At 40.4% G+C, this 22,828-nt stretch overlaps 1 protein-coding gene and 1 long non-coding RNA gene across 2 annotated transcripts in view; one reads left to right on the top strand and one right to left on the bottom strand.

The window, feature by feature from the left end:
* Positions 1-6,352: 6,352 nt before the first annotated feature.
* LOC112995121 (uncharacterized) lies at positions 6,353-15,648 on the bottom strand. Its single transcript, XR_010388332.1, has 4 exons — positions 15,383-15,648; positions 15,035-15,218; positions 12,299-12,373; positions 6,353-8,097 (listed from the first exon to the last, which is right to left on the bottom strand). It is a non-coding gene; the product is annotated as an uncharacterized LOC112995121 (long non-coding RNA).
* An 11-nt stretch (positions 15,649-15,659) lies between these two features.
* REV3L (REV3 like, DNA directed polymerase zeta catalytic subunit) overlaps positions 15,660-22,828 on the top strand; it is a 126,772-nt gene continuing 119,603 nt past the window's right edge. The window contains exon 1 of the mRNA XM_064508887.1: positions 15,660-15,931. Coding sequence (XP_064364957.1) covers positions 15,793-15,931 — 139 coding nt within the window. The 5' untranslated portion in view covers positions 15,660-15,792. The remainder of the gene's footprint in view (positions 15,932-22,828) is intronic.

Raw genomic sequence — 22,828 nt, 5'->3', positions numbered from 1 at the left:
CCTCCAGTCAAACACTGAACAAATTACAAAGCCAATCCAAAACAGAAGGGCCACAAAAACGGTGGATTCAGCAGGTCTGAATCTGCATATTTTGTGTTCCCAAATACCCTATTAATTTTCCAAAAATATGAAGTTCAATTCTGCATCTTGATTTAAAAAAACATAAAGCTCAAGAGAGAGAAGTTGAATGCCACAATAAGTACTCAAGATAACTATCTAAAAGGCAGGAGGATAGAAACTGGAAAGACTAGAAGTTATTAACTGAAAATAAAAGACCCAAGTACTTGAAGGCCTGTTTATCCTAGCTGCTGTCAAGAATATTAAAACTCCTCATACCCTAAATGGAGACTACTGAAATCTGGGTATTCAGGATAAGCAGTGCCTTGGCTGTGCTTCTCAATATGGCACACAAAGCTGCAATTCTCACACATTTAGAAAAATATAATTGAAAAATACTGACTTTAGCACACTGAAGTGCCAAAGTTAAACAAACCGATGGAATTACGATGGACTGTGTGCACCTATAAATTAGGAATAAAAATTTAAACATGACCATTCTTACACAAATGTTTCTAAGAACAGAGCTTTATTTTCAAAGTGCTGTGGAGACCACTCAGATTTTTTTCAAGGTAACATGGAAGAAAACTAAAATACTCATGAAACCCTTCAGAAAATGCCTAAAAATATAAGGCAGCTAGCAACTGTGCTAGCTTCCTTTGAGCCCCTTTCAAGAGGGGTTTTTGAACAGATAGGTGTCAGAGAAGCCCAAGAAGCTGATGCTGAGCTGCAAGGGGCCAAGACATAGTTTGGAAGTTTCTATACAAGAATATGCCATGTTCCAGGCAAGGTTTGAAGAAACCATCCACATGGAGACTCTACATCTAAGAATAAAACTTAGAGGAAACTCCTTAAAGACAGTCATGGCAAGGTTCCTCTAGCAAGGCTCTGGCATGGGCTTTCTTATAAAGCACCACTGTCTGACACCATAGCATAGTGCAAAGAGTGTCAATTTGCCTGCAGCTACATTCTGGACATAACTTTTATTATTAAAAGTGACTGCTGAAACCATTAGGAAGACATACTGGTTTAAGCATATATCACCACTGTACAGAGTATCCTAACAAATGATGAGTATTTTGTGTCTGATGTAACAATTTTTTCCGTATTTTGAGATAGGAATGACTAGTTCTGTGTTTTGAATTAAGAAATGTGCATAATATTAAAAGAAAATTATTCAAGTGTCTTTTAAAATCAAAATGAAGTAGGTCACTTTGAAATCAGTTTTGATGGCCAGTTTTGCTGTTTTTTTTTTTTTTTATGACAACATGAGTCTGTTCCCTCAGCACCACTTAATCATTGGTAACTTTCATGAAGAGCAAACAGAAAGACTCTTTTATTTATCCATTATGCTACTAAGAGGTGAGAACAGCTTGATGCAAATGAAAACCATTAAAACATTCTGCACTGCCATTAACTATCTGAATATCTGTCTATGCAAATACAGCACATACCCAGTGAAACGGCAGCCTCTTGACCTTCTGCATTGAAAATCTATGCCTTATGACTCTCTTAATCTAACAGTTAAAGTATTCTGTATGACATGTCTTTGTAAGGGCTTGGTTTGGACAGGCATGGAAATGGAGTGCAAGCCATTAAATATAAACATATTCAGTTTCAGACACTCCTTCACCCTGACTGGGCAAGAGGTAACATCAGATGTATCTCATTTGTAACAGTGCTACAGCATGAATAATAAGCTAAAATGTGATTGCCCAGGTCTGATCCTGCATGTAATTACACCCATAACTTCACTCAAATGAGCAGTCCCACTTAAGACAAAATGAACATATCATAATGCAAAACTACTAGTGGTTTGCTGAATTAGAGGCCTAATTAGATATAAAACCTACTGACCTGTTTCTTTTTTTTTTAGAACTTTATCCTTTGTGCATTCGCTCCCACCCATGCATAACAGAATCCTGCTATTCTCACTTAGTAGCATTCTACCCACATGAAGATGGGAGAATGACCAAAGTATGAAGCTAGAGAGTAGTTCTCCCCCCCAAATTTGTACCAAGCAACAGAAATGCACATGAACTCCTCTATTCTTACTAGTTGTAATCAGAGACATGCTTATGGTAGCTGAGAAAACATGTTACAGAAGGCCACTTATTGCTGCTACATCCTTGGTGAGATATAGGTCTGTCTTCAGGCTCAAATTTACATCTGCTGGTTAAGAGTTTTTCTAGAAGCAAGTGTTGGCAGAAGGTAGGGAGATCTCCTTCTTTGGGAGGCACGTCTTTGTTGCATACTCTTACACAGCAGCACAGCAGTTAGGACATTGTATTATTCAACAGCAGCTGAAGAGGAAATGGTAGATTGGATTCTAGACCCTCCATTCCTTGAAGGACGCCCAACCAGCCTCTCCGGCCTCCTAGGGGAGTGGCATATGAAGCATTCCTTACCTCCAGCTTGGGATGTTGCCAAATCATTGCTCAGGAATGGAAGACTTAGAGGTTAAGGAGACTAAGGAAGTAGGAGGCATACTCTCTCCCCTAAAACTGCTTCTATTTTTTCACTAAACGGTAATTATGTAGCATGCATACATAGTCCTGAGAATAGGGAATAAGGACTCCCCAGCAAGCCAACCCTTACTACTCACTCACTAGACTATAATGAAGACTAATTAATGTGTCTGAAGCACTTAGAACAAGACTTTTATGGGTATTCCGTTTCACTGATTTCTTTCTTTTTGTTTGGTAAATAGGCACCTTTAAAAAAAACTGTTGCTCTGCCTACTGGACTGATCATCACCCACACTGCCAAACTGATAGCACGCTTCCTGGCACAGCTTTGGCCTGTAACAACTAGTGCCATCCAAAATGATGCCTCCACACTGCTCTGGGGACAGCATCTGGACACAAGGAGACACACTAATCTCTTTTTTTATTTCACAGTATAGATGTAGAATACAGTATGACAAAATCATGAATTCTACTGTCACAGTACAATTAATGCCAAATAATTTGGATTTTTTAAACCTTTTTACTAACAATGTCCTCAATTCATAGACAGTTAAAATAAAGATGTTTTGCTTTTATTAGGGACAGAAAAATAGATATTTATATAACTATATTATACATAGATATCTACAGCAATGTTGTGCCTCTGACATACTCATTCATCTCTTCTGTCAGAAGACAAGTTAAAAAAGGGTCTGTTTCCAGGTAGAGCACTTCATCCCTTTTGGCAATACAGCAATACTGCTGTATTTTCTCCTTACCTGAGCAAAATTTACTTCTAATGGAACTTTTAAACTTTAAAAGTATATAATATATAATACTTTTCAAGTATTATAAAAGATAAAGCTGTTCTGAATGAACTTTAAAAACATGGATGCTGTTGATTTGTTTTGTTTATAACAACTACTTTCTGAAGTATTCTATGCAAAAAATAATTCTATTTATTTTATTTTCTAAAAAGAAGAAACCAGGGAACTGACTAAAAATCAGGTGCTGGAACAATAGAAAGACTCTCAATTTACTGACAGTGATTTTTTTTTTAAATCATTGAACAGGTTTAAAAAGTTGCAAGTAGAACATGTACTCTTTAAACAGCTTTTTGTCAACAACATCAAAGAAAAGGTGGAGATTTTTGGTAAGAAATTCAACTTCCTTTTCTAAACAAATAGATATAAAAAATACTGATGATGATTTTTAATGGCATATTCATTACAGTACATAATAAACACAGTCTGGTTTTTGCTTTTTACCCAAAGATCTACCCAGAATAGTCACCATAACTGCTATTTTTAGAGAATGATGAAGGAAAACAACCCAGGGATGCACAAAAGGGATTGTTTTGTCTCATAAAAGACGTATCAACTTCTTCTCTAAGCACAAGAGGTCTCGGCACTGATAATTCTTGTTTCAAATGTCCAACTGCAATGCCTTATTTTATAATGGTATGGTTTTGCAGACAAGACCACAACTACATTTGATTTACTGACTGATTCTGTTCTGCTTCCTTTTAAAGATAAAGAATGTGTTTAAAGCTGAGTGTGAGGATGTGATCACTTCTTGGAGGCCTCTCTTCCCTCTGAACAATCTAAGAGACTATTTCTAAGTCATTTTTACCGCATAATCATTTCCTACTTTTCCCTGTGTGTTAGTACAGTAGAGTAAAAAAAACAAATGGGTCAAAAGCCTAGAGTTCTATCCTGAGAAGCACAGCTACTCACAATAGTATCTACATAGAATATCCTAAAAAGTAACACAGGAAAAGAGAAGGTGAAGGTGCAGGGGGTGGGGAGACTGGAATATGGCACAATTTGTTACTTTATGGATTTTTTCACAGGCTGTTCTTTAACCTTTTTAGCCAAATTATCATGTTCCTGCTTTTGGAGGAAAACAACTATCATTGATTTCGTAACTAAGGCAGCTGCAAGATTACTCAAGAGACAGCAGGAAACACAGACCATATTATAACAGCGTCAAGTCTCAATCACTTAACAGCACAGCTTTCAGAGTGAAAGTATCTGATTTCTGTACTTGATTAGAAGTCCATAACCAATACACAAAACTTTCCTCCCAAGAATCTTGAACAGAATCATGGTGTCTTTCCTACCTTTAATTAACAGATCACATTAGATTAGCAGATCTTCTATATAAATTTGTATTCTCCCTAAGTTTGTATCTCCAACTATATCTGTCTCATGCCTTGAGATACATAATCATCAATACATTGGTAAGAAAATAAGTATTATTTGCAAGACTCCAAAATTGGTGAGGTAAATCTGTGTGTTGATGGGGCTTGCGTTTTCAGAGCCATCATTTAGTAGATATTACTGGAATTGGTAGACTAGAATAGTTATAGGGTTTATATATATATATATATATGTATATATATATATGTATATCTAGATATATACATATATATATATGTATATATATATGTATATCTAGATATATACATACACACACATCTATATATATATATCTATCTCAATCAAGCACAGGGAAAAGTATTTACATAGGCAATAAATATCTAGAAAGACCATACTCTGGATGAACTTCAGCTCTAGTGATATCTTCTTGAGATTACCTGTACGCTACTCTGTTTGCGCTGCCTTTTTCCCCCACGTGCTATTAGCCTAGCAATGTCTTAAGGGCTTTGTTTTCTTTGTGCATTGCACTGAGATTCTGTAAAGTGACCTTATAGTATTATTAATTAGCATAAATACTTACATTTGCAACTTTAAATTTAGGTCTGCTTTGATCTTGGAAAGAATAGAAAGTGCAACTGTGTTTAATTGACAGATGTCACACTAAAATGAAATGTTATCAAGTTCTGGCTAAATATCAAATACCCAGTAAATATCCAGAATGAGAGATGATTGAAGGGCACGCAAGGACTGTGTAAGAACTGTGTAAGTTTACAGAAAACACTGAATATTGTAGGGCTCAAGATAAAACTGTGTAACCTGACAAAAAATTAAAGAATCCTAAGATAAAGGGCAAACGGGAGCATACCTATATATGTGTGGTGTCATGGGAATTGTCATGAGTCTTGTTTTATTTGACATCTTCATTGAGAGGTCATGATGTGGACAACTTTGAGGACACTGATATTATGTCTCAAAGTACCTTAGCGTGGTTAAAACACAGGAAGAAAACAGTAAAATGAAATTGAGTACTGGAAAAAGCAAGGTACTACTATGGAAAGGACTGAGAGAAGTATTCTGGAGAACATTCTGGAATATATTCAATAGGAGGGAAAAATCCAGAAGGCACAATACTTATAAAGGATCTAAGGATAACAAGCAAGCAGAAACTACAAATAAATTTGTAACAGGACACTAACAAAAAGACTAATTCAGTTTTGACTTGCATACTTGGAAGTACTGTATCCTGGAGCAGGAAGGTAACAGTTTCTCTATACACAGCTCTAGGGCACACTGGAGAACATTTTCTTTGTGGACAACCAAATAAGCCTTTCAAACTTCTTGGGGAACCAAACATTAACACCCTCAAGTAATTCATTCCATCCTACACATGCAGGTCACATGGATGATTAAAACAAAAGGCTCCATCTGGACATAAACCATAAATTCTTCATCCACACACTGTTATAACCACACCTAGAAGTCACCATGAGTTCTCGGCATATTACCAGAAAGATCTCAGCAAATTGGATGGAATTCAGACAAAAGTACTTGGGAGCTGAAAAGTCTCACTCAAAAGAAAGGTTACAAACCTAAACAAGTGCAGCCCAAGGTAAGCAAGTAAGAAGTCCAAAATATTTTTTATAATATTCAGCTTGTTCTGGAAATATATTTGAAAGGAACAAACACTAAGAAGCAAAAAAATATATATATATATTTGAGGTGATAGAAATTACATACATAATTAGGAAAGGAAAGATTTAGCAAATATAAGAAACATATACTGAGTTCTAAACTATGGATAATCTTCCTAACAGAAAAAAAAAAAGTAGATATTTGGAACTGCAGCATAATGTATGCATTCATATATTACAGGGACCAATACTGACAGAAACAGACAAAGCGCTTAATTGATCTTTGCCATCTCTAATTTAATCTTAAAAACATTTTAAGTTTACTCTGATGGTCACACTCCTCCTATCTCTTTTCAGAAAACAGATGGCTCTTTGCGATCTACATATTGCACCGAGGCATCTTTCACTTTGTCTGATGCATGAATGGGGAATACCTCCCATAAACCAGGCTACATGTTAGGAAAGAAAAAAAAATACTGTATCTAAAGTTAAATGGATTTCACCACTCACCATGCAGCCTCATCATTTTTGGGATTCATTCACAGAAAACACATTTTGCATTTAAAAATAACAAAAATTCAATTAATAACAATACATGCATGTACATTCGCCTACAACTATAGCAGACTAACAGGGCTCTTGGTTTTTAAGGTACTTGAAAATTTTCCATTATTAAATCTTCTTTTCAGTTATTTACTATTTGAAGCATTTGGCCTCTCTCCACACTGGACATCTTTCTCAATGGAGAGGTTCAACTAAATGCTTCAACTATTTTTAAAAACAAGAGTATGAAAAGAAAATGCTCCATTTGCCCATTTAAAAATAATTCTTAAAATCATTTACCTAAGCTCCATTGTATGGAATAGAAATTTCAGAGTTTGGCAGGGATATGTACACATATACATACATGTACACATAAATTATATATATTTTAAGTTAGTAAAACCCCACCAATCACACAACCTATCTCCTGGGAAGAATGATAGAAGAATTAACCACATACAGTTTCAACTGGCAGCTTTTTTGTAAAAATACAGCAATTACTTTTACTATTTTTACAACAAAAACTATCCGCTCAAACATTTTTCTCTTTACACTCTACTACTTGCTAGTAACTCTCACTGCCAAACATACCATTCCCACAAACAATGTTGAAATGTTATATATCGTTACACACAATTTTCTTTTATGCCAATACCCAACTTTACAGTCATTAGATCCAAGCATCAGAGACTTATTTTTTAATCACTCTGATTCAGCAATGCCACTCATAAAATAGCTCTAGCACTACTCAATTATCTAAGATGTAATCAGTTCATCTTAATCAAATTTCATCTATCAACTTCTCATTGCCATGTAGCCAGCCACTAAACATCATTTACCACTATACAGTTAGCTATTCCCCAATTGTGCGTGTGATCTTTTAACAGTAAATTTCGTTAATTTGTTACACAATCATACAAACATTTCATTCTCAACAACAGGTCATTCTCCTAGCATATAGGAACCTCAACCCCCTTCTTGCGATGTAGAAATCTGACAGCAAAGAACAGATCAGGAAACTGACCTTATCCCTAGAATTAACATTAAAGGTTTACTGTCCATTTTCCTGTATAATACATATGCTGTTCAATTAAATAGATTGTTTCTCAATTAAAATAAAGTGGCATATTTCTGCATTTTTACATGTGTAATTCTTTATTCATTTTTACATTTGAGGGTTTTTTTTGTTGAATACTTTTGTGTTTTCTGCATGCACGTTCACTGGTAGGTTTTTTTCATGGGAGACAAAGGCAAGACCTGAAAATGTTGAAAAAGAAGCTGTTACTCTTGAATAACTATGCTTTCAGTTAAAACTTCTGTTTGAAATGTAAGTTGCTAAATTCAAATACAATCCAGGAAACAAAAATGCTCAAAAATATTTTTGTATTACATGTGTGAATTTGTATACACAACTCATTTACAAATATGAATATATATATCAGGTCACAATATAATGTGTTGTAACATGATTGTATTTTGTGCTGCTGACAGGTTTTCTGAAATGGGAAGCTACACTATATCCATGGTATACAACATGTGCTGTGTTTTGTACAATAATGATGAAATCTACATTATCCTTAGGGCTAAATTGTCTGCATCAATTAGAGGAATCCACTATTGAAGTGTTCTGTGAACTACAGGTGATTTTTCCAGAATCTGGATCATTGGGTGCAGTCATGTGCAGTAATGAGCAAACACCATTATATAACCTTTTCCATAATCTGATCAACCTCCATATTAAAACTTGCTAAGATGTTTTGTCCTGTTATTCTCATTGAGACAAGAAATTCACTCCTCCATTGGTTAGAAACACTTTTTCCATGGCCAGTTAATTTCCTGGTTAAATTTCTTATGACCAGCTTATATCTAATCATTCTTTGTCAACATTGTTTTTTGATTTCAATGGCTTTTTTTCTTGCATACTCCAAACTTACAAATATACTTACAAAGATCACTTATATTTTCTCTCTCGGCTTTTGTTTCACTAGAGGAAGCCAAGTGATTTTTATCTTCTTTATAAAACAGGCTCTTCATATCCCTGATTATTTTTATAATCCTACTCTGCACCTGGTCCAGTTTAAATTCATCCCTCCTGATGACTTAGAAAATAGTCCAAATGAGATACCACCAAGGTCTTGTGCAGTCACACCAATATGTCACTAGCTCTGACAGAAATCATTCACTGGATGCATTTTAGGATTGCACTTAGCTTTTAGACCCCATTACAGGGGTAGACTCATTGTACTCTGGCTGACTCCCAGATCTTTTCTTCTGTCATATCTGACTAGCGACATTCCAGTTGAGAACAGAAAATTCTTACCAATTCTAACATGCAAAATCTTGTATTTCATATATAAGACGTCATGACATTTCTACTATTCCGATCCAAGGCAGGCAGTTCTTCCTATATGATATGCCTGTTCTCTGTAGACAGTGCCTCCAAACTTACTGTTACCAGCAAATTTAATTTATATACTAAATAAGACTACCCTAAAGACATTAAATAAAACTAGTGGACTCTACTGTAGCCTCCTTTCAGCTTTATAGTCTCCTCTTTCAACACAATCCACTGTCATTTTCCATCAGCAATTCTCCACCTTATGCATCTTACCCCATTTCTCATATGGCACTATACTGAATCCTTTTCTGAAGTACAGATTAAATCTATTTCATTTCCTTTATCAATAAAATCAACTATTTTAGCAAATAAAAACACTCAATTAGTCCAACATAATCCACCTTTACTACACCAAAAAGTGATTTTTTTTTACTTCCATGTCTTTGCTTAATCTATGTTTTATTTTTTTCCTAAGTCCTACATGCTCCAATAGTTGCCCGTAACAATTCCTCTGGCTCCCCTTCAAACACATTTTGTTATTTTCCAATCGCGTGGCACCATTGCTAAGATTACTTTGGTATTTCTAATATTTTCATAACTGAGACTTAGGTTAGCCTTCCCATCAGACTTCTAGTGGCAAGACATTCTTGGTGTAAGGCCATTGATTTAAACATGTTATTGCCTTATCTCTGGTTGAGCCTAACTGCATTAAACCTCAGAGCCAATTGCCTAGTCTGCATCTATCCATGGAGAGAGGGGAGAGAGGGAAGGGAGGGACAGGAGGGGAAAAAGAGGGAAATAAACTCAACCTCATGAATTAGGATCTTAAGTGGTATTTCTAAAGCACAGTTAGTTCCACATATGAACTCAGCAGCCTAAGTGCCACTTTAAGCCAATGTGGTATCCTTGGAGTTGCTCAGTTCACTGCTGTTTGTATGCTGTGCCTGGATTTTTATCTCATAACATCCATACGGTACTTGATTTTCCACTGGTATGGTGGGTATGCACAATGCTACCTTGAGTTCCAGCATAAATGGGCCAAACTATCTGGTGTATAAGCAAGACTTGTCAGGACTCTCAGATGAGGAATCTTCCTGTTTACCTTACATGTGGCATCCAGTCTAATAAGCATTCTTAGAACATGAAAGATAACCAGAAATTAAACTTTGCATGGATGCATAAGTGCATCCATTAACCTACTGCTAAAGCATTCATATGCAAAATGCTTATCTCCCTTCAAATCCCAGATCTGCCTGACTTGGAAGAAACAGATATTTTCCCCTGTTCCTTTATCTTCCAAGTAAGATTTGGAAATAAGCCCTTTGGCTTACTTGGCTTAAGAGATACCTAACTCTAGGAAAGGACTCCAAACTCAGAAATCTGAGAGAAGACATAAGCCTTATTCCCCTGGACAGGGGAATATTTAGGTTATACCTTCTTTCTCAACATTTCATAGGCAACTCCTCATTCAATGTACTCACTTTTGTGGACTTAGAGGAGTACTTTTTTGCACTGAGTGTTTAAGGATTCTCAGAGCCTAACTACGGATTCTAGTATGTGGCAAAGCATGGCAAAGGTCTGGTAGTCCGACATGATATTGCACAGCACCAAAGATGTAGTCTGAAGATTCTCTTCTGTTCATGTAGTCTGTGGTGCGTACTGCAGAATACACTTACTCTGCAATATAGACAGTATGACTGTCCAGATCGGGATACCAACTGGATGTACCACATGCTATTTCGGATCCATGCGCCCAGGTTTTCTCTTTACAGAAACCAGATTTTTGTAATCAACACTCAGGAATATATGGTCCACACTTAGCTCTCATTCTGACATGCAGTAGGGATACACCCAGAGAATCCCCATAGACAGAGCCTTACAGGGTTTCGCAGTACAGACCTTAGAAATGTAGAACATCCTGGAGATCAATGGGAACATTAAGTCAGTTCTGAAGGTAAGATACTGAAACTCTTCCTGCTGCGTTATAGTCTGATCTTTTATCACCAAATTCTTTTCGATTTTTGCTACTACAATTAGAGATTTAAAAAGTAGGCTCTCCTCTGATGACCCACCATGTGTAGTTGTTGGATGTTTCTGTGTCTGTTCAGATTTGCACTTATAATTTTGAGGGAACTGCATATATCATTCTGAGACCAGACTAAGTAGGTAAATAATATGGATTAAGAGAAAGAAAAGTCTGACCTGCCTTCTGTTTTTTCAAAAAATTAAAGCTATATTGATTTTACTCTACAGGAAAATTCTAACTTTTAGGTTGGTAATTAGTCATAGTGATAGCTAATACTATTAATGCTCAAAATTTTACTGTTCAGCAGTTTAACTGGGCATGATTAGAAGCAGTTATATATTCAAGCTTGATTATTTTCATGCAAATACATGGCTGGCTAATGGGGAGAACAGCTGCTGCTTAGCAACTGGAGGAATAGAGAAAGGGGGTGTCTTGCTTTAGATCAGAAAACCAGATAAAACCTTAGAGAGAATACATACAGAGTTTGGAGACACCAAGGAAAATAGGTGGTAGTGCTCTCTATGATGTTTCCTTTTGCAATTAACTCCCCTAAGATATCAGCATTTTCAGATAATGAAGGATAAACTACAACAATTTTTATATTTAACAGACACATAAACACATGTGCATGTAGGCACAACAAATACATTATATGTTAAAGGCAAACCCTGACACGCAAGCTTAACGCAGAAGAATCCAGAAAAAGACTGTGTCTGTCATCTACTGTAAGGGCTAAACTGACAATACTATCAGTGCTTTTTAGACTTCAGCAACTTAAACTTGTGATCAATTTAAGCTATCACAAGCCTATGCTGCTGGAAGAACCATTCTCTTTTTCCTCCTGCTGCTCAAACTCACCCCCTGCATTGCCTCCTCCTCTGTGCAAGCGCAGGCATTCACAGGCACACACACCTACATTATGAGACAGAGCAGGGACCTGATCTAAGTTAAAAACCAACCCAATTTTTTTTACCTGAACCACTTTTATCCAAATCAGTTGCAACTATTCAAATGCTTCCACTGGCATGAGAAGGAGGGCAGGAGACTTCCAGTGACAGCACTGATTCAAACCTTATCTGAAATTACATTCTTACCTTGGTATGACCCTGGAGGCTAACTTCTTCACTTGGCTGCTAAAAGAATATGAAAAGTAGAAGCGTGCTCTCAACCTGTAAAAAATGAAGGGAAACTGAAAAGGTGCAGCTCAGAAAGCATGGGAGCTCCATATAGATTACTAGCTGAGAGATGTATGCATGACTAGAAGACTTCCATTTGGATCAAGCTATTTACCTCAAACAGGAAAATTGCTTAATTTTTCTGAAGGTACCTTTCAACATTTTAAGGACTTGGATGAACGAGCTCATGTGAACAGGAAACTGCCTCTACATTAGGTATCAACTATTCATGTCTCAGTCCTGCTGTCTTCCTTTCACCATAGTTCTTCCTAATTCAAAATACAGTCCTCTCTGCTTTCATAAATTAAATAAAATTTTGGTAATGAAACAGAAGACTATGAATGTCCTGCTTTAGTGAATCTTGCTTTGTGCTTCTAAAAAGTCAGTTATTCCAGCTACCTACACTATCCTGTTCTGGGTGATTGCATTCTTTTCAGTAGGGCTAGCAGATGTTGAACTTGTGCCAACACCTTATCCACCACACTTGTTTAGAGCAAGCAAGCATTGACCAGTAGCTTAAATACCCTGCATTATATATCAGCAAGCTGAGATGCAGTTGCACATTATATTCTGCTGCCTATGACCATGACAACAGAATATAGTAGCAGACTGGTATCCCCTAGCACAGGGGTGGATTGCCAATGTTGTAGTGTCTTAAATTTATGGAGAAAGGGCAAGAGCAGATTTACCAGTGCCTAAAGATGTTAAATAAAGTAACTCAAGTGGTGGGAAGACAAAACCTCAGGAAGTTAGAAAATCAATTGACCAGAAAAACAGCAGAGCATGGAAGCAAGTAACACAAGAACAGAATGGTGTCCATACCTAGGTCTCATGGAAACTAAGGGAAATGTATTATTTAAGATGCAGTAAAAAATGTATTCACATATAGCAAGAGTTAGAAATGCTACTGGTAACACAGTAACCAAATTAGTAACCTCCTAGTGATTTATTAGCCTTTGTGAAATTTAAGCACTCTTTAAGAAAGTGTTCTTCTAATCCCAAAGGTGTTCCAAATATTAGCCTTGCAAAGGTAAATATCTGCCAAAAAATTAAAATTGTATCTCAGTTATTCTTTAAATACAATGAAAGCAGTTTAGGTTTCAACCCTGTTTCAATTAATTACTTATGTGACGTACACTTTCTTGATAGCTAGGCAGTTTGACTTTTCTTCCATTTGCATAAAAACGAGTTTAAGTGAAACAGAACTGAGCTAGAGAAAATAAACAGTTTACAGAGAAAAAGAGTAGGAAAAAAAACAGCTTACAGAGAAAAAGAGTAGGAAAAAAAACAGCTTACAGAGAAAAAGAGTAGGGAAAAAAAACAGCTTACAGAGAAAAAGAGTAGGAAAAAAAAACAGCTTACAGAGAAAAAGAGTAGAAAAACAGTTACCCTTGAGTAGACAGGCAAGCTTCCTGTTCATTACAATGAAAAAATGAAGGGTAGCAACTGCCTGACCTGTCTTTTGTTTAAATCTAAAACCAAAACATATGTAAGTGAAATGTGAAACATATGTTTTACATATTGGACTTTTGTCAGATTTTATAGATTTGTACATGTCTCATATCATCCAGTCTTGCACGCATATGTAACAAAAACACGCTAAGTATATATTTGTGCACTCAGCCTTTTTACAGGCAGATCTTCCACATTGCCAACTCTTTTGGTATCCCCCCCCCCCCGAAACCTCAGCTCCGAGACAAAGAGACTGTAAGAGCTATCTCAGTGCAAGGTTTTTGTTATCTTTTTCAGCGAAAACCTGCACGAGAAAGCTTGAAAACGTGAAGCAAACCCATCCTAAATGCCCAGGGACCAAATAACAGAACCCTAAATCCTCCTGCTTTTCACCAAACTGGCGGGGGGGGGGGGGCGCCTTAGATTTCAGGGCTAGCAATAGCTCATTTCTTCGCGATTAACGCTAACCTCCGAGCTGCTGTTTTCCTCGCTTCTGCTGGGCTACAAGAAAGAGGGCGTTCAGCCCCAGGCTCGGGGTGCTCACCCCCCCCCCCCAGCTAGAGAGGACCTGAGGCTGCGGCCTCGCTGCCGAGGTAGGCAGGCAAGCCGCTGCCTCCCCCCGACGCAGGGTAACAGCCCGCGCAGCTCATCACCCGACCTTTATTCTCGGGTCGCAGGAAGGTAGCGGGCAGCCGCGGGGGGGGGGGGAGAAACAACAGCGGTGGCCATGGGGAGAGCGAAAAGGGCGGAGTGCGACGGCGGGGCACGCTGCGAGGCGGCGCGGGGGGGAGAGAAGGGGGAGGCCGCTAACGCGGGGCCGAGCCGCCCAGAGGGGGAGGCGGGGAGGCTGCGAGCAGGCCGCGGCCAGCCCCTGCCGCTCCGCCGCAGCGCGCCCGGCCCCTCCCCGCCGCCACCCGCACGTTCGGCAACAGCACCAACCGCCGCCGCCGCCCTTCCGCAGGCCGCGCCTCGCTCCCCCTCCCCCCCGCCCACCGCGCGCAGCGACCGTTACAACCGAAGGGGGCGCAGGCGACGGCGCAACAGTTACCTGAGACGCGCCGCCGCCTCCACCCCCCCCCCCGCGGCCCCGTGAGTAACGACGGCAGGAGGCTTCCCCATCTCCCTCCTCGCTCTGTTCCCTGCCCTCTCCTTCCACCTTTTAAAAAAAAAAAAAAAAAACTCCCGCAGCGTGTGGAGACTCACCTTCCCGCAGCGAGACGACTCAGCATCCAAAATGGCGGCCGGCCCAGCTTAACCCAATCCTGGCCCAGTGGCGCTCCCTCGTCCTCCCCTCCCCGGCCTGTCCAATCCGCGGCTCGGAATTCCGCAGCCTCGCCCCAGCCTCGGCGGCCGATCACCGAATCATCGAGTCCTCCCCTTCTTGCCACTCAAGAAAGAAAGAGGTGGAGGGAGAATAATAACAATTTTGGGGGAGAAACTTCCGAACTCCTACGCACGTAGGACTAGAGCCGGACTAGAGTGTGGGGGGATAAGACACCTCCCCCACTCGCTTCCCCCCCCCCCCAACCATAGCCCGTCCTCCCCCCCTACCCGCAATGGTTGCGTCCGTGACATCATCATCATGGCAACAACAGCTGCAGCCCGGAGCCGGGCAGCTGCCGCCGAGGTGTCCGTAGTGCCGAGGGAGGACGGGCCGGCGCTGCCCCTGCAGCGCTCGCGGTCCGCCGGGCTATAGAGCCACCGGGCGGCCCCGGCTGTGCGCGCGCGCCCGGCGGCCGGGGGGGGGGGGGAGAGGGAAGAGGAGAGGGCGCGCGCGCCGCTCTGCGCGAGGCTCCGTGCGCGCGCGCCTGGCTGCGGAGGGGGGGGGGGGGCGCGCGCGCGCGTGCGCGGGCGGGCGGGCGGGGAGAGGCAGGCGGGGGGCTGCGCTCGCTCGCTGCACCGGGGGGGAGCCGTGCGGGCTCCGCGCTCGCTCAGTGCGTGTCTCGGCGGCGGCGAACAACATGTTCTCAGTGAGGATCGTGACTGCCGACTACTACATGGGCAGCCCGCTGCCCGGCCTGGACCCTTGCCAGTCCCACTTCCGAGAGGCCCCGGCCAAGCGGGTGCCCGTCGTCAGAGTCTTCGGCGCCACCCCTGCAGGTAAGGCCCCCCCCGCCCGCCCCCCCCAACGGTGGGCCCGGCCCCAACCGCCGCTACTGCTCTTTGTGGCTGGGTCGCGCCCCCCCCCCCCCCCTTCCCCGCTGCGGCGCGTCTCACCTGCCAGCGGCGGGCCCAGGCGGCGTCGCGGGGTGGCGGCGGCCGATACCTGCCCCGGGCGCCTCCGTGGGGGCAGAGCCCGGCGGCGCCTCCGCCGGCTGCGGCGCCGCGCTCCCCCCCCCCCATCCCCTCCGCCGCCGCGTTACCGGTGCGGGCGGGGAGGAGGGGGGCCGCGCCGCAGGTGCGGGGCCGGGCGGAGCGGCTTTGTGCGCGGCGCGGGGCCGGCGGGGCGGCGCGGGCCGCAGCGGGAGCAGGGGCGGCCCCCGCGCCGGGCGGCAGCGCGGCGCTGCAACATGGACGGTCGGCGCGAGCGGCGGCACGGGGGGTGCGCTCCGGCGGGGCGAGGGGGGGGGGAACTGAACGCGGCCGCGAGTGGGACTTCTGCGGGACTTGCAAAGTGTGTGTGTGGGGGGGGGTTGTTCCCCCCCCCCCCCCCCCGCGTTTGATTTCGTGGTAGCGTGTTATAAATTGCAAAAACCAATCGGCACTGGTGCTGCACTGCAGAAGGGAACGTCCTAACCGCTGGCCACATGTTGCCCCCTGAGACTTCATAACGAATCATCCCGCTCGTTCCTCCTCTGCGGACTCGTTATCGTGGTCTCCTACTTCTCGGGTGTGTTTCCGGCCGTCAGCCTCCGTGCTAACAAATCCGATATTCAGGGAAATTATTATTTATTGTAGGCTTCACGTGCATTAATCGAAGTTGGGAAAAAAAAGGCCTCCTCTTTGAGCTATTAGACATGTTAAGAATCGTTGCTTATGCTCCCTTGTATAATACTGACCTTGGGAATTGAGGTATTTCTGCATATTTTATTGACTTGCATGCTGAAAATGAGGTATTGGTTGTATACATTAAATGTTACTCAGGACAGAAACCACATAATAAAAAAGCACATTAACGGTATCTTTCCCTTCACACAGTTACGTAGGAAAGAAGGTTTTTCATTTTGTTTTTTAGAATTATCTGTCTGCTCTCTCTTTAGGTACAGAGGAATGTGAGCTGTTAAAGCCGCTGTGGTCTGATGCATCTGCAGCTCCAAGTTATTAAGTAGATGAGTGGGATTAATGGATAAAATATTGAAATAGGAGCTGTTTTATTGTAGTTCTCATTTTGCATACAAAGGAGATATTATGTAATAATATTTATGTAATGGCATGAGTAACTATTTCATTATTAAAAAAATGCAGAGCCTGAGGTTGTCTGGCAGGTAGTAGGTTTTGTGTGTGTGGTTAACTCATTAATGCTTGTTTTCTTAAAGAAAATGCTTAGGCTATGCCATATCATGAATGTCGCATCATAAAGTAAACAATAATGTAGTTTAGTTGTCCAGCTATTAGGAACACAGTGGGAAATCCTTGGTTTCCAAAACCATAAACTTTAATGTTAGTTTGCATAATATAAGTGTTTCTAATTAATTTTGGTTGAAGAAGACACTCTACTGCAGCCCTCATAGGAAGTGTGACTCGGTTATCTTCTGTTTATTTCCTTGTTAAACTTTTTAAGAGCTTTTTGCCTTTCAGTCCTTTTAATAATGTTTGTTAATGACCTTCAAGAACTTCATATTACATCTCTGTGCCTTTTTTTAAAAAAGGAAACAAATATAATCCTATCTTTCCAGAGGTGTTTGAAGTAAGCAAAAGTAATGTACGTGACTTCAGAGAGAGGCTAGCCGGTTATTTATTTGAGAGTTGAAATATAAAATGAAATTAAGTTCATACCTATATTGACATTTTCTTTAGGAAAAAAGAACAGTAAAACCAACTTCTGATATAAGACAATGGTATGTATTTATGAATTGGCTTACAGGTAATGTGGTATTTGTATTCACTTGAGTTGGCCTGGATAGGAATGAGTGCTTCTGATTGGGTTTAATGTGTATGTCTCGCCTGCAGGAAAGGTGTTCAGTTGCAACACTGCCTGTGTGACAACAAACCACTGTGCCTGTGTAGGCTGCTTGCACGTTCAGTGTGATTAGCTCTGCATGAATCTTAGTATGTTTAAAACAGCGTGTCCATGCTGAGCAGCTAATTGGCAGTTGGGTTCGGAGCGGACTCCAAATTCCACCTGCTGAGTGAACGGAGATTGATTGGTATATGAAAGTTGCTTATGCAGATATTCAGAAAGTTAAGTATCTGGCAGCACTGCATCTTGTGTCTAGTACCAGCTATGGACATCGGTTCTGAAGGCACATAGCTATTCTTTCTCTTCTTAAGGAAGTATTATGTTCAGAGAGGTATACGAATGACAAAGATTTCCAGTATTCTTAGCTCTGAAGGTTCTTTTTTTTAATAGTCCTTTGTTAGGCAACCTAACAATTAATTTGTGAAGGTTTGCCTGTGCTATATATAAAACTAAAATGATTTTTGGTATGATGATTTGGGGAGATAAAACCAGATTTCCATTTAAAAAGAAATCCTGCAAGTTCCTCTACCTCTTAGAATGGACTGTGTTGGTAATAATGTTTGACAACTTTAGGTCTTTCAAAGAAAAAATCTCGTTCTGTTTGGCAAGACCATGCCAGTCATCTTTTGGTGTTCTGCATCTTTGCCTGAGTGAGAGCTTGAAGGGCAAATAGTCAAAATTTTGTTTAAGCCCAAAGGCAGTAGCTTATTTTCTATTTTCAGTTCTGTTCCTCTTTGAAATATCAAGAGTAAAAATCTGACTACAATAGCAAAAGGTGGACTGAAACATTATTAGAATTTCTGTTTGAATGCATCTTAGCTGGTCTAGCTATTTCATTCCATTTTAGCAGTTTGGTATTTGAAGCTGACTTGCATGTCTGTTGATATAACGACTTGGACAAAAATATAATTTCAGAAGTGCTGCAGCACTGCCATGGTTGTCATACAATGAAAGCAGTATTAATTTGTGCTTTGTTGTGTAAGATCATACATATTATTTGATGTAGCAGCCTTTGTATGTCTAAAGGAGTCTTGTAATATTGCTTCTTATATTTAAAAACATTGGGTTTTAATTCACTAGGTAAGGCTGAGCTATGAAACAAAATTTCATTATCTTCTCAGGCAGTATTTCTTTCTACCAGCTGGCAGTTCTTGTAAATGCTTCTTATAAAAACCTTTGAGAAATTGCAATACCTGTTTATTACAATGAAAGCATAATGAAAATTGAGTTTTCTGTTAATGTACGGTCTTTAGTTTAATTTGTTATTCTTATGTTGTCATTCTTGTCACTAAGTTCTGGTATAGGAAGGTATCAAAGTTGTGCTTTACTTCCTGCTAGCTTTTGACCATTTCAGGTCTTGGTGTCTTTCTCAAGACTTACCTAACTACTTCAAAAAAGTGAATGAATGCTCAGCCAGACATTTGTCATATGTTCATTCAAGTACAGGAAGACAGAACCAAACTCTAAATCCATCCATAGAGAAATTAAGGTGAGGTTGCATGTCATGTTAGGAGAGACACTAATAAATGAGCTGAGGTTGCTAATAATTCAGGTATCACTGCCCTTGCAACACGGAGGACAAGTAGCTGAGGACATTTCAAGTTGTAAATCACATGCAATGTACCTGTTGGTTTATAATAACAAATATTTCAACTACCCATTTTAAAATATATAAAAAAAAAAATCAGAATTCTGTTTGGGGCAGGGTTTGAGGCTGACGCACATGATAAATTCTACAAAAATAGGTACACATTTAAAGTTACGTTGAAGGACTTCAGCTGAGAAACATCTGCTCAGTTGATAGAAGAGTCTTTTGAGAAGGCAGATTAGGAATTTACCTAAGAAAAAGAAATGTGCAATTTGAGGAATAATGCAACTCTGCTGTCCTCAATTGCCTATATATATATATGCGTGTGTGTGTGTGTATATATATATATGTCTCTTTTGAAGGCTTTTGTATGTTACCACTGATTCAAGAATAAATTTTACTTCAGGGCAGCACAAAACTCAGCCAAAGAGGAGGATATTTTAAAGTTTCTTTTGTATGCTTTTGACCCTGAGTTCTTCTGAGACTAAGTGTAATTCAGAGGAGTAGTTAACTGTTGGCAAAACCTGAATGCATTTCAGGTGAGCGGTTGGGCTGAGTTTGATGGCTTCACTTCTTGGTTTTCTGAGGGAGGAGGAGGGAGGGAAAGCAGAGGCAATTGCTCCAGCTCAGATCTGGCTTCCTTCCAGCAGCAGTAGCTCTGGTATGACTCAGTGAGGGGGCCTGCTTATCTTCTTTCTTCTGTTCTTCCCTCCCCTTTTTCCCCCTTCACTGACCTGGCTGTATATCTGATCCCATCCCAGTACCACTGCTGCTCTTTCTCTCCTTCCTGGCTGCTCACTTGAGAAGAAATGAGTTCATCACAGGAATTTGCTGCTTCCTACGCTCAACTCAAGATTTTTCTTTTTTTCCTCCTCTTATTCTCACTACCATTCCAGACATTTTGTCCCACAATGATCTTTCCCTGTAGCCTTCTCAATTTGTTACCCCAGTGCTTACATTCAAGCATCATTCCAGTTGTCACTACTTCCCATTTTCCAGAAATGGGCACTTCTCATTAACAATCTTTCAGTCTCTTCTGTGGCTTCATAGTAAGGGTATGAGGATGCAAAAGAGTTGATAAGGCCACTGTGGCGGGGCTCACGCTTCCTTCTTTCCTGTATCATCCCTCTTCCCGCCTGCCTCTCCCCCCCCCCCCCCCCAAAAAAAAAAAAAAAAAAGAAAAGCTAACATACAAATCTTGATAGGTGTTATTCTGTGGACTGCAACATGACCTAGATGATTTTCAACACTGTGCATTGTAGTTCTGCATCCAGCATGCCATTTCTGCATCTTGTACTGGCAGGCTTCTCACACTTCTGAAGAGGTATTTGAAAAATAGCCTCATGGCCATTTGTCTCGCTATTCTCCAGAGGTTTATAGCTCCTACAAGATGTGAACATAGATGGAGTAGAAGTGAGGGATTTGAGATAATATATTTCTTCTGAGATTGCTTTCACTGTTCAGGCTTTGTTACTGATGTGATTGGAGATCATTAGCCAGTAACTTTACTTGATTTAAAAAAAATGTTTTCTAGTGTTTTTTTGAAAGAGCTTTCTACTTTTTTGAGGCATTTGTTACACGCTTTGTATAGATGGACCACTGGATTGCTAGAGCAGTGAGAGGCTGCCTCAATAAATTATGAGATTCTGTTCTGCAGACATGAAACTCATTCGTTAAGAAGCAAATTTAGTTAAGAAGCAAATTTAGTTACCTGTGTATATGCTGCTTACTTTAATTCTGTTCTTTTAAGTAAACCCTAAAATATTGTAACAAATTCAGTGTTTTAACTAGAATCCAGACATACTGGTTTCATAACCATTGTTCTTTTTGCTCCTCTAGAGTACCTCTTGGTCAATCCTTTGAATCTGTTTGTGCTTTCATAATTCAAATTATATATATATATGCACACACACACATGTGCATATATAATGAACATGATGTGCTTAGAGCTCCATCAGCTGTAGACTTCAAAGCGTTTCACAAAGTAGCTGCATCTTGATTGGGTCTAATATGTAACTTGGCACTAACTTTTATGATCAGTGTATCTGGTAGTAGACTAGTAGCTTATCTATCTGAGATATTATTTCCAGTTCTGTTGCAAACTTCTTATGGCTTCTTCTTGGCTGTTTGCTGAAATATTTTTGTTCTCAGTCTGTAAAATGAACCTCCTCAAAATAACGCATCGATCTGAAAATAGTCGTCTCTATTACAAGAGTAGCACATGGATATCACAACTGAGCTTGGCAGGATTAGGCAGTGTGTAAACATGCAGTGAGAAACAGTGTCTGCATAGTAATTTTTGCAGTCTAAGTAGATGAGATAAATTTCTGGAAGAAGGAAATGACTGCATGGTAACACCCTGCTATCCGTTTGTCCTCAGTCTCTTGTTTCAGACTTCCAGTCTTGACCGTTTAACTGTTCTGCCGCTAACTGTTGTCATTACCCCTTTTTTGTCCTTTAACCTTGTTTGACTTGCTTGATCTCAGTGTTCAGAGGGCCTCTGAGAAGAATGATGACCACGATGGAAATGCAATCTTTTGGAAAGAGGCAGTGAGAACACTTGCACTAAAAGATTTACGTTGGATGTTCAGTGTTGTAGATGAACAGCTGAGCTCTCTCAGAATGATCAGACAGGGTCTTTAGAGGTTTCAGTCTCATGTTGCAAGAGATCTGCTGATCAAAATCTCAGGCCAATAAACAGTCAATTTTTCTTTTTTCCTCTTTTTTTTTTCTTTTTAATCTTTGCTCCACCTTATCTGTCACTGTGGAGTTGACAGCTGATGAACTTGCTTTTTTCTTTCCATCTGCCACGTCTTGTGTACAGGGAGTTAAGAAATGCACGCAATTTAAATACACGGTACATATCTCCTCTGTATTACATTAATTGTTTCACTAACAATTGAAAATTTGTTTCACTAACTGTTGAATTATTTCACCTTTCAGGAACACGTCCTTGACAGATAGCAAGGTACACCTGTATAAAGGAAAGAATGGACTTGCTTTAGGGTCCCATGTCATATCAGTAGCAGAACTGTTAGTACAATGAAGCTGTTATTGTCTCAGTTCAGTGGCGGGGTTTCTGTGATACCAGTCTGCCCAATGACAAATTAATGTAAATAATAGTGGTTCCTTTATGTATTGAGCAAAATTATAGTTGGAGTAGTGATAGATTAAGGCCCAGACTTGATTAACTGAGTACAGGGACTGGGTAGAAAGATCTGCCATGAAATCTATACAGTTAGGCTGTAATTACAGAGTTATTCATGATGCCTATATATATCCTCGTGAA

Source organism: Dromaius novaehollandiae, chromosome 3, assembly GCF_036370855.1.
Source record: "Dromaius novaehollandiae isolate bDroNov1 chromosome 3, bDroNov1.hap1, whole genome shotgun sequence".
In the NCBI taxonomy this organism is placed as follows: domain Eukaryota; kingdom Metazoa; phylum Chordata; class Aves; order Casuariiformes; family Dromaiidae; genus Dromaius; species Dromaius novaehollandiae.
This window is presented reverse-complemented; position numbering and strand designations above follow the sequence as displayed.